Consider the following 12,840-nt stretch of genomic DNA (forward strand, 5'->3'; position numbering starts at 1 on the left):
TCAGGGTTTTTTTTAACAGAGAAGCTTTTCTTTTAGATTTGAGATATAAGATCTTAGTGGTTTGGTGTTTCTGGGGCGGTTTGCTATATATACTATACAACAGTGTACTTTGGAATACTTTTTTGTTGTTTTTGTTTTGTGTGGTTTTCGTTTTATTTTTGGTTTTGGGGTTTGTTCTTTTTATCTTTCTATTCTTTTTTTTCTTTTTTTATTCTTTTTTTCTTCTTTTTTTTTTGGTGGGGGGGGGGTCTTGTTCCTTTGTTGTTGTTTTTAAATTGTTTGTTTCTGTTTGTTTGTTTGTTTGTTTTGTTTTGTTTTGTTCGTTTGTTTTTGATGATGATGATAACTAGTTTAACGTGCCCATATACCACTAGGGTTTCGAACACGCCCATCCCGAGTCCGACCTCCGATAAGATCGGTGGCCTGACTCGGGATGGGGGGGGGGGGGGGGGGGGGGGGGGGTGAAAATGGGCAGAATTTTAAAAATAGCAATTAGTAAAGAAGTTAATAGATTAAATAAAAAAAATAAAAAGGTTATAAGCCACAAAAAAAAAAAATTGACTATTGAGCATTTTAGAAGGACAGTCCAAAATTAAATAAGAGAAAGAAGAGAGGATCTTACTATTTAATAATATTTTTTTTAAAAAAGAAGCAATTTCGACATAAAATTTTGAACGCAGATCTAAAAGTTTAAAGTCCGATCGATATGTCCACGCGAGTGGCCTCGTTAAGGCCGTTTGGGTGCACAGCTTAAAGGGACGAGATGGGTTGCATCCCGTCAAGAAAACCCTTAGATTGACAGTCGATAGACGTTGAAGGTGTAGTGCTGTGCTGAAACACAGATCTTGAGAAGCCGGATCCGTCTGAACGAGAGAGAGTATCAGGCTAGGGTATAGTCCAGTCGTCATGGGTTGGTATAGTGGTGCGGACGGGCCCGACTCCGGAGGATACGAGGTGGTATCACTATAAGGCAAGGTAAAGTCTAGAAATAGAGTAGTAGGGGCCGACCCCGCTTCCTATTTCTTCTTAGAGTGGGGCGGTCAATCTTCCAGTGCTGCTAGGACAGGCTCGGACATGTAGAGACTAAACGCGAACAACCGTGGCGTTCTGCAGAATGAACGTCATACGAGTCACGAAAAAAACAAGTCGACAGTCAGACGGAGAAATGACGTGGAGGCAAGTAATCTCGCTAAAAAAAAGAATCCAACCTGGTGGTGCAGGCTGTCGAAACGAGAAGTGTTCCAGCGTTCAATCAGTTCCAATGGCCGCATACATATCAGTAGAAAACTTCATTTCGCTGACAAAAACAACGAAATGAAGGACCCCCAAGTCGAGCACACGAAAGCACGTGCAGTGTGCACAAGCGAAACAAACACGTCTTACCGCGTGGAGCTCCAGACTGGGAATCTTTGTTTTTGAGGGGGTTATTGTTTCATCCCTTCCCTAAACAAATCCTGTGTCCTCTCCTAGTATGTAATACCGTGTTTAGTACACACCTGTTAACATTACTCGAGATGGACGTGTTAAATCGACACTGAGATAAAATCTCGTGTCCGGCCATTCTCCCCAGAACCGCTGTGATTGTGATGGATTTTCTCACGGAATGTATGGGTCATTTATTTGTTATCTGCTATTATATTCTGATGGAATTACTATTAAGCATAATTCTCGTAAAATCTGTAACATCTCGCAGTTCGACGTATATCGTCGTTGAGGAGACTGCGAAGGATTGGGAAACTTAAAATAGATATACTGAAAACCAAAAGCAACGCGAATATTTTAATATATATACAGGCCCTAATATAGAACTGAAAAAGTAGAAGTGACTTCTCCCTTCCCAGAAAAAAGGGGAGAAGTTTGATAAAAATAGGCGAAGTGAAAATTTTTTGGTATGTTTCGTAACGTGTCGCCATCTTCCGCGTTCATTCGGAAAAAATTCCGAATTATACACTCGGTTCTAATCGTAATATTTCAATAAAAAAAATACTTCTTCCGGAAATAGAATTTAAACAAAACAATTGTATGTTTCATTAAAAACGTGATACTATTTACTTGATAATGTGTGGTTATGTTAAAATAAAAGCAATAATTAGTACGTTCTGTCGTTACTGAAATGAATATGGCCTAAAAATGTCTTGGGTGAAAACAATAGCTGGGTTTGGGAATTTAAACGAATATAATTTTTAGTTTTAATCCATATTTATAGAAATACGGTCCTGTAAATCCGTGATGCTATTTTTTACGGCGATATTTTAGATGTTTTAATGTTGACTTTAAAGTTTTTAAAGCATAGGTCCAGCTTTTACTGGTTACCTCCATCTTTCCCCTTTCCCCTAGACACTGTCTTGTACATATATAGCTTTTGGTATGCTAGCAATCCTTACCAATCCTCACAGGCAAAATTACAATAATGTGTGAAATATAGTAGCTAAGACGGAAATAAAAATTAAAAGGTACGGTTTTCGATCTCGGACTGGTCTTTTTTAAAACATTTCGATCCCTGCACTCACCAGTTATAATAGGAATATTCCAAAACGCAGCCATCCGGGCAACTCCGTCCAAGGCGTATGCGCAGGCTGGACCAATCAGAGCGATGATGTTTTCTCTGTAGTACAGTTCAGCCGCAACACCTTTAACGAAATAACAACATCAAAGTAACAAAAAGGAAAGGAATAGCGGGTTTAACGACATCCAAACATATTTTAAACTGCGACAATAATATGAGAGAGAGAGAGAGAGAGAGAGAGAGAGAGAGAGAGAGAGAGAGAGAGAGAGAGAGAGAGAGAGAGACAGACAGACAGACAGACAGACAGGCAAAGAGACAGACAGATACAGACAGAGAGAGAGAGAGAGACAGAGATAGACAGGCAGAGAGACAGAGAGAGACAGTGAGAGAGACAGAGTTTGTTTTGTTTAACACCAATCATCTATTGGATGCTAAACATTTGGTAATTCTGAAAGTCTTAATGAGAAAACCTGTTACATGTTTCCATTATTAGGAAGAGATTTTTTATATGTACCATCCTACAGACAGGATAGTACATATCACGGTCTTTGATATATCAGTCGTGGTGAACTGACTGGAACGAGAAATATTCCAATGGGCCCACCGACGGAGATCGATCTTAGACTGACCGCGCATCATTCGAACGCTTAACTACTGGACTACGCCCCCCCCCCCCCCCCCACCACCACCACCACACCCACATATAACGAATTAACAAGATCAAAGTAACAAAACGGAAGGGAGTATTTTGTAACTGAAACCGCTATTGTAACCCGTTAACACCAAAGGACGGCCATTTCAGATATTATTTGGCTTTATTTTGTATACTACCAAATCAAATATCATAGACGACAATAGTAACATATGTGGCTAAAACTCCTACCTGCAGCGTATCAATCAACATAAACACCACAGATATAAATACTGCCACCCCTCACCCTTAAAGTGAATAAGAAATAATTGGGGGTCAAGCTGCTTATTTCAGAGATAATGGGTATCGTCTATCACTACCCTAGTTCCACAAACAAATATGAATATGTTTTTACAGATACCCCATACAAAAGTTCGGTGCACCTCGAACTTTGCCCCAGCCGGAAGTTATTTGGTTTAGTACTACCTATAATGAGTTTAAGCAAGCAAGCAATAAAGGGCGCAGCTGAAGCTACTGTTGTCACTTGTTAACACTAATGGGCGAAATCCAACCATTAGTGTGAGTTAAGCATAAACATTGGGTATGGCCTTGAAGTGTAAAGTTGCTATTGAAATGTTTTTGCTTGATGACTATGAGTGCATACGTCAATTAAGTATCGAGTGTCACCGTAGTACATTTGCTTAAATGTCAATAAACATATTACCGTGACATTGATTTATCAAAGTTATTAAATTCTGAAATATGTGATCTGAAAAATATCACAAACTTTGACTACACTGGATATGCTAGCTTTTATATATATATATATATATATATATATATATATATATATATATATGTGTGTGTGTGTGTGTGTGCGTATGCGTATGTGTGTGTGCGTATGCGTATGTGTGTGTGTGTATATGTGAATATGTGTATATGTATATGTATATGTATATGTATATGTATATGTGTGTGTGTGTGTGTGTATATATATATATATATATATATATATATATATATATATACACCTGTGTGTGTGTGTGTGTGTGTGTGTGTGTGTGTGTGTGTGTGTGTGTGTGTGTGTGTGTGTGTTTGCGAGCGTCTGGCGATTGTTATTATGAATATTACTTTTAACTTGAATAACTGGCACCGTTTAAAAGCTATGACATTGGTGCCTTATAATCTCTAAAATCATTTTTAAAGTATATAGATTTCATCGTTAAACGTTTGGATACAAACATAGGGTGTCCAGAAGGATGACAGAAGTCACAAGTTTATTTATGCTGTGATATATCTGTGGGAAAGCCCATTGGAAAACCTAACAAATTTCCTCTGGAGACTGTGTCAGTATTATTAAATGTTTGACATCCAATAGCCGATGGTTAATTATTAATCAATGTGCTGTAGTGGTGTTAAACAAAACAAACCTTATTTTCCTTATTCTTTTTCCAAATTAGTATTCTATTGCACTACTGAAGTTCAATTATGGTGGGGCATTTTGGTAGACCACTATTCATCTTATGTTAAAATTAATTCAATCAAATCGGACATTACATTCGCGACACATTTTATGTCCGTCCCTTAGACTATTGAGCATGTCAGTATAACGACAATATGTTGATGCCATTGGCGTTTCACTAATTGTGCACGTACGTCTGTCACACGCCTTTGGACTACCATTCCAAAATTTATGTCAAGACAAATATATTGAGGGCCCTAATATAATAATCTAACTAATGGTTAAATAAAGTCCTGAGTAACTTTATCGATTTCTATTTACTTGTTTACCTATTTAGTACTTTAATCGCCCAATATGTACGTCCGTCACAATGGAATTGCCATTTGGGTGAAGGAAGGAAATGTTTTATCTAACGCCGCACCCAACACATTTTATTTACGGTTATATCGCGTCAGACATATGGTTAAGGGCTTATGAAGGAGGAAACCCGCTGTCGCCACTTCATGGGCTACTCTTTTCGATTAGCAGCAAGTGATCTTTTATATGCACCGTCCCATAGATAGGATAGCACATACCACGGCCTTTGATGTACCAGTCGTGGTGTATTGCCTGGAGCGGGGATCGATCCCAAACCGACCGCGCATCAAACGAGCGCTTTACCACGTCTCGCCCGCAAATCATATATAAATATTATTTAATATATTTTTTAAATGTTTTGTTTCACGATACCACCAGAGCACATTGGGTTATTAATCATCGTCTACTGGATGTCAAACATTTGGCAATTTTGACATAATAGTCGCTATATTTTTCCATTAGTAGCCAGGGATATTTTATATATGCACCATCCCACAGGCAGCGTAGCACATATCACGGCCTTTGATATACCAGTCGTGGTGCACTAGCTGGAACGAGAAATAGGTCCACCCACGGGGATCGATCCCAAAACGATCGCGCGTCGGGCGAACGCTTTACCACTGGGCTACGTCCTGCCCCTTAATATATATATATATATATAAGTGTTAGTGCTGGTCGCCTGTCGCCTGTCGCCTGTCGCCTCTCTCATACATTGTCACAAAACAGACAATATGATTAGCTCAATCGGTAGAGTACATGACTTAGGTGTTTGTGTCGAAGGACTAACCGTCCTCAGCGGAACCATTAGGTTTTTTCCCCGTCCCAACCAGTGCCATTCGACTGGTATATCGATGGCTGTGGTATGTGCTCTCCTGTCTGCATTGTGCAGAGATACGGTCTTGGTCATTTGGTCCTGTGAAGACTATATGTCAGAATGATCAACTGTTTAACATACAATAGTGAACGGGTAATTAATCAATGTGCTCTAGTGGATGCATAATTACTGATTGCATAATAATAATATTACTTTATTGCTAACTACCTATTTTTAATGATATCTTGGTTGTATTCCGTCTCTTATAACTCTATGTCGGACATATGGTTAAGGACCACACATATATTGAGGGAGGAAACCCGCTGTCGCCACTTCATGGGCTACTCTTTACGATTAGCAGCAAGGCATCTTTTATATGCACCATCTCATAGACAGGATAGCACATACCACGGTCTTTGATATTGAGAGAGACAGGAAACCCGCTGTCGCCACTTCATGGGCTACTCATTTTTGATTAGTAGCAAACATCTTTTACATGCACCATCCCACAGACAGGGTAGTACATATCACGGCCTTTGACATACCAGTCGTTGTGCACTGGCTGGAGCGAGAAACAGCCCAATTGGCCCACTGACAGGGATCGCGCATCAAGCGAGCACTTTACCACTGGGCTACGCCTCGCCCCCGATCCACTATTAGGTGCACGTCCTTAGGAGGACCGCCACTCCCCTAGGAGTATAAAGCCACGTTTTCATATGTAGTAGTCAAATTCAATTTCCAAAACTAAAATTGCTTGTTAATATTACTGTTAACATTTCTTTAGCACCATATTACACAACAAATTTCAAACCTGATTTGGGGAAGACGATTTCTCGTTGACGGTCCAATAAAGATTTATTATTGAAATTCGATTTGAGAGAGAATCGACTGGACGTTGTATTTCATGTTATCGATTTAGGTGTAATGTGCGATTGGAATCTGTTTGAACCCATTGAAATTCGCACGTATATTTTTTTTTGGGAGGGGGGGTTGGGGGGTGGGGGGACATGATCGATGGTTGATGCAATCTGATTAAAATTAGCTCTGCTGGTCTACCAGTAGATCTAACAGCATAGAAATTGTATTGGACTTCATGGAACTTAATGGTGGTGTGTCACCTTTAGTGTTATACTGTAGCCTTAGTACTCTGCCTTTCCAGAGCTAGACGGACATTTGGACATCGCCATCTCAGTTAGAGACAGGTCTACTATATCAAAATCGTTCAAAATGTGCCTACCAAAAAGGTAGATAGAGTGATTATAATTGTCCAAAAGACAACTCGGGCTAGCTATATATAGGTATAGGAGCGGATCCAAGGTTTAGTAACAGCGTGGGTCACCAATCTGATTAAAGTTAGCTCTACTGGTCTACCAGTAGATCTAACAGCATTGTGTGGACTCTCGTGTCCAGGTGACATTTCATCTATAAATAACAATTTAAATATCGACCTATTACACTTCGCCTTTTATAGCGTTATTCGGGAGTATATACATTCTAAAAATATCGGGCGAGACTATTTATGCAATAGGCGAACTTGATGGTCTGTTTCAACATTGAAAAAAAACAGGGGCAAAAGTGCAGTAAATAACTCTGGATTGTATACTAGTATAAACAGATTTTATGGCTATACCATCACGGGTATTTTTTCGTCTTGAAACGAATTTCATAGAAAATTTTATATTGAAATTAGTTTCCGGCATATTTTGTAATTCACCCGAATCATTTTGTATACATTCGGCATAATCCCAGATGTTTTCAAATTCTTTTCAAATCACTGGCATGATTTTGCAAGTAAGGTTTTGATTGGTCGAATGAAATTTCAACTGGACATGAGCTCCAACGGGATGCTGTTAGATCCGAGGTAATAGTAATTAACCAGTGGAGCTAATTTTAATTAGATAGCGGTTGTTGGTAAACCGAGTTTATCTGACCTGACTGAACATCGTTCATGATCGAAGCCAAACATATTTTAACCACCGATGTGTAATCAGGATTTATTGATTTACTTGTTTATTAAAGTGTCAAATAACAATGTACATAAAATTATTCAATACAGACATAAAATATATTGCCACCTAGCCTAAATAGCCTTATTAGACATTTTATTTCATGAATCTAAAAATAGTGTTACATGATATAAAACTACAAGGAAAAGAAGGAAGAAAATGTTTTATTTATCGACGCACACAACACATTTTATTTACGGTTATATGGTTAAGGATCACACAGGTATTGAGAGAGGAAACCCGCTGTCGCCAGTTCATGGGCTTCTCTTTTCGATTAGCAGCGAGGGATCTTTTATATGCACCATCCCACATGCAGGATAGTACATACCACGGCTTTTGTGGAGCACTGGCTGGAAGGAGAAATAGCCCAATGGGTCCACCGACGGGGATCGATCTCAGACCGACAGCGCATCAATCGAACGCTTGACCACTGGACTACGTCCCGCCCCCACAAGAAAAAGAAATAACACTAAACTATGTATACGATCATGTTTCTGCCAACTTTAGATGGTTAATATGTTTTATTTGTTTTGACTCAGCAACCCAAAATTAGCTCGAAACTCTGTGTGGAGTAAAAAAAAAAAAATTGTTTAACGACATCACTAGAGCACATTGTTATATTAATTATCGGCTATTGGATGTCAAACATTTAGTAATTTTGACATATAGCCTTAGAGAGGAAATCCACTACATTTTTTTCATTAGTAGCAAGGGATCTTTTATATGCACCATCCCACAGACAGGATAGCACATACCACGACCTTTGATATACCAGTCTTGATGCACTGGCTGGAACAAGAAATAGTCCGATGGGTCCACCTATGAGGCACGATCCCACACCGATCGCGCATCAAGCGAGCGCTTTACCACTGGGCTGCGTCCCGTCCCTCTATGTGGCGTCAAAGCCTAAACTAATGCTCCCAAGCTTTACATGTTGTGAAAATAGGACCTGACTAATGTACGTCACTCCTGATTACCCTTAAGGGTAGCGATCCCTCGGTGATTAATTCACATGCACGTTCTTCATACTCATAATTACATCTGTCAGTTCTTATTGTTCAACCATGATGACGACCGTCGCAGTTCCCTAGTGACGTCATTTCCTAAGAGAGTCTGTGATCCATGATTTATATCTGTACGCGAAAAAATTGCTTTAAAAGCAATTTGAAATCTGTGTACGGATCATGCATGGATAACGCATGGATTACGCATGGATAACCCATGGCGTGGAAACGGATAAAGAAAAACCTCATTTTAAAAATATTGGCCTGAGTTTGTCGCTATGGTAACACGTTTTAATTGTTGAAATTTCAGATGAGATGCATGTTCGTGTTTACAATATCAGTATCTGTATATACATGGTCTTTAGAGAGAGAGAGAGAGAGAGAGAGAGAGAGAGAGAGAGAGAGAGAGAGAGAGAGAGAGAGAGAGAGAGAGAGAGAGAGAGACTCCGCTTTTGCGACTATCACCATATTATTTATTGCTTGTCGTTTGACTGACATGACAGGTAAATGCTGTGCTCGCATTTTTTATGGTGGGGTCAAAATGTGCAGAAAACGACTATTCCGTTTGACCTTACTTGTCGTAATTCGTAATAGCGGGGTGGTCTTAATATCGGAGTAGTTTAACAATAAAATAAAAAGGAAATATACCGGTTTTTAAATAATTGGCCTTTTTGGCGGGATGGTCTTGTATATAGAGAATACTACACGAGCGGCCGTTGAAATACCGTTTATCTTACAACTCGTTGTTTATAAACGTATCCAAAATGTTTAAAATAAATTTAAACGCCTTTTTCAACTAAAATCTATGTACGGCCCTGGCGCTTATAGTTAACGTGTGCGTCAAAGACATGTTAATTTTAAGTTAACTTGTACGTCACAGAGTGATCGATTCGACCGTGCTTTTTGTTTTCCATTGGATGGTATGGCATTGGTGACCTGGTTATCACCTAGGAGCAGACAGTCGTATGCCTTTAAAATGTTATCGCACATATGTGTGTTAACACTATATATGTTATCAAAAATAACGAATTATGTTCTCACCAACGGGTGTGTAAGAAATATATATAAAGTGATCTGTTTAACCGGGATGGTGGTAAAGCGCTCGCCTGATGCGCGGTCGGTTTGGGATCGGTGAGCCTATTGGGCTATTTCTTATAGGAAACATGTCACGAGACCATATTATAGCTCATTTTAAAAGCAAAATGATATAAAAATAATATACAAATAAGTTTATAACAATAAAATACGTGTAATTGTCTTAAAACGTAGAAATTACACCAATCAGTATCAAAGTTCGATTTATGCATATTTATCGGTGAGCTCTCGGAAAAAAACGGAAGTGACGTCATTCACGTTGTACTCTTCCATTGCTTTTAATTGTTTATATATATATATGGAGTAAGGGGCTACGATCTTTTCAGAGCCCAACAATGCCCAACGGCCTTTGGGTGTAAAAATAAACAGTTTAATTGATGGGGATTATCTTTTTTCGGTTTTCCAAAGAATTGTATTCGAAGAAAGTGCACCACGACTGGTATACCAAAATGCCGTGGTATATGCTATCCTGTCTGTGGGATAGCGCTTATAAAAGATCACTTGCTACTAATAGGGAGATTTAGCAGGATTCCTTTGTAAGACTACGTTAAAATTACCAAATGTTGGCCATCCAATAGCTGATGATTAATACACCAATGTGCTCTAATGGTGTCGTCAAACTTTACTTTCATGCGTTTAATCTGCGAGAACACATTTGTTTAATTAAAATAATAATAATAATAATAATACAAATCTGATAAATGAACTATTATTGGTTGTAGTCTTCCTAGTGTAAGGTGTAATTTTTATATATCAATATTTTTGTTAGAAGCCTCTGTTATGTAATTTTGAGACATCCCCTTTAAATCCTGCTGAATTTTATCCTAATAATACTATCACTGGCAGTAAACATTCATTGAGAAATTTTAATGGCAGGGTAAAAATAAAATCATTTTAAGAGATGAAACATTCCTGGAAAGCTGATTATGAACGTGTCTCCAAGATCCACAGAGGGGATCTACTGTTCAAAGGCATTGCATTGCAGATGAACAGATGAGTTTTCATCTTTCTTTTATGTATGTATGTCAGGGCTCGAACTTAATGGCGGCACCGACGGCAATTGCCGTCGTTGAGATACAAATTGACGTAGGTAGAGAGCATCACCGATGGCACTTTTGTGCCGTCGATAAAGCTCCTCAACAATGGCGAAATGTATACAACTGGTGTACATTATCTGCCAATATTTAACATTTCCACATTTAAAAGATGTCTACATATGACAAGATAGCCTTTCAGTCAGGTTTATTTGCTGCTAATATCACCCATGTCAATTCTTTTTAAAAATTGCCGTGGGAGACAAATTATTCAGCTCGAGCCCTGGTATGTGTGTGTGTGTGTGTGTGTGTGTGTGTGTGTGTGTGTGTATATATATATATATATATATACATATATACATACATACATACATACATACATACATACATACATACATACATACATACGTATATATATATGCTAATAAAGATGCTCAGAGACGCGTTTTCATATCAGTTTACTGTTTTGTGGATGATAATTTTAAAAACAAAAAACAACAACAACCCAAAAGTCATCAAAAAGGACACTTCTAGTGATGGAGGGGGGGGGTCACAGGACCGCTGTGACACCCCTCCCCTGTCTGTGAAAATGCCCACTAAGTTTGGTCAATCCACAAATTTGTAACACATTTGGATAACGTTACTTAAGAATTGTCTGTTATTTTTTTTACGTTCATCGGGGTATGAACAAAAACAAATTATCCGGAAAGTGTGTGAATCGGCGAAGCCGTTGTCATATAAATTTGCGGATGATTTGTTGTTGTTGTTTATGTCCAGATGAACGTAAAAGAAATAACAGACAATACTGATAATTAAATTTGAATCATACAGGCTAATAATAACACTAACACGTCATAATTTATTTTGAATTATGTTTTATCCATAAACAATCATGCCCACTAGGACAACTTGGCCATATAAAATGACGTCATCAGATATGACGTTCCCCGACGACGTAATTTTTACGTTCATCGAAAAATGAACAAATTCCCATTGCTACGGCTGGACCAATAGGATGACGTTACGTTGTAATGAATAACAGACTGAAATAAGACCCTGTGACGTTAAATCGGGGAAATACTCTTTAAAATAGACTAGAGTTCGTCTTCATAACCGTTACTTCTCAGACGTACGTGCGTTTTCAAAAATATGATTTTTGTAGTATTAGAAACACCAGGATGACCAGAAACATTTGATATACATGTACGGCAAAGACTGGTCTAAATAATAAACTCTAAGTAATGTCTGATCACAATTATGATAAAGCGTATAATAGGGGGAAATATGCCTTAGTGTTTAAAAAGAAAACCCTAGTGTCTGTCGCTTTAAAATACCTGTTGCGTTCCTGGCGCTGCACGTGTTATCGTACGCTCTCGTCACGGGCACCAGTTTGTAGCTGGAGTTCAGAATCTCCGCGTTCACTTTCTCTATGGCGATGTGGATCCCTGGCCCCACGCGCTGCATCGTGTATGGGGCGTCCGCGTTCGAAATGAGCATGACGCCCACCTTGAGTTCCACTGGGGAAGAGGAACAGAGGTCCCGGTGGAGCGCAAACGTAAAAACAACTGTCAAGACTTTCCCGACATCAAATAAACTCTCCATGTTTTGGTTATGAAAAAAAAACACACCACGAAACAGTCCACACAGTACAGGAAACAGTCTACACAGAATAGAACAGAACAGAACAGAACAGCGGCAGTTGTGTTTTCAATCCTTTTTTTTTTAATCAAGTTTTCCAGTCAGCTGCATTTTCAAACTAAAAATTCAATTTCACACGGTGGATTCAAGTGTAGAAATATCTTTCAATTAGTGTCAATCTATTTCCAGTTAAGCACGAGCGATTTCAATAAGATGGCAACAGTTATCTTGGTTAAGGTAATGTGTATCCGTCCATAGAATCCAATCAAGTTCATGTTAACAGATTAATAAAC

General features: G+C 38.7%; 1 protein-coding gene across 1 annotated transcript in view; it reads right to left on the bottom strand.

Moving 5' to 3' along the window:
• Positions 1-12,511, bottom strand: part of LOC121388666 (atrial natriuretic peptide receptor 3-like) — a 39,005-nt gene extending 26,494 nt beyond the window's left edge. Inside the window, exons 1-2 of the mRNA XM_041520111.1 lie at positions 12,244-12,511; positions 2,511-2,630 (exon numbers count right to left, since the gene is read on the bottom strand). Coding sequence (XP_041376045.1) covers positions 2,511-2,630; positions 12,244-12,511 — 388 coding nt within the window. The remainder of the gene's footprint in view (positions 1-2,510; positions 2,631-12,243) is intronic.
• Positions 12,512-12,840: the final 329 nt, after the last annotated feature.

Source organism: Gigantopelta aegis, chromosome 2 (genome assembly GCF_016097555.1).
Source record: "Gigantopelta aegis isolate Gae_Host chromosome 2, Gae_host_genome, whole genome shotgun sequence".
In the NCBI taxonomy this organism is placed as follows: Eukaryota; Metazoa; Mollusca; class Gastropoda; order Neomphalida; family Peltospiridae; genus Gigantopelta; species Gigantopelta aegis.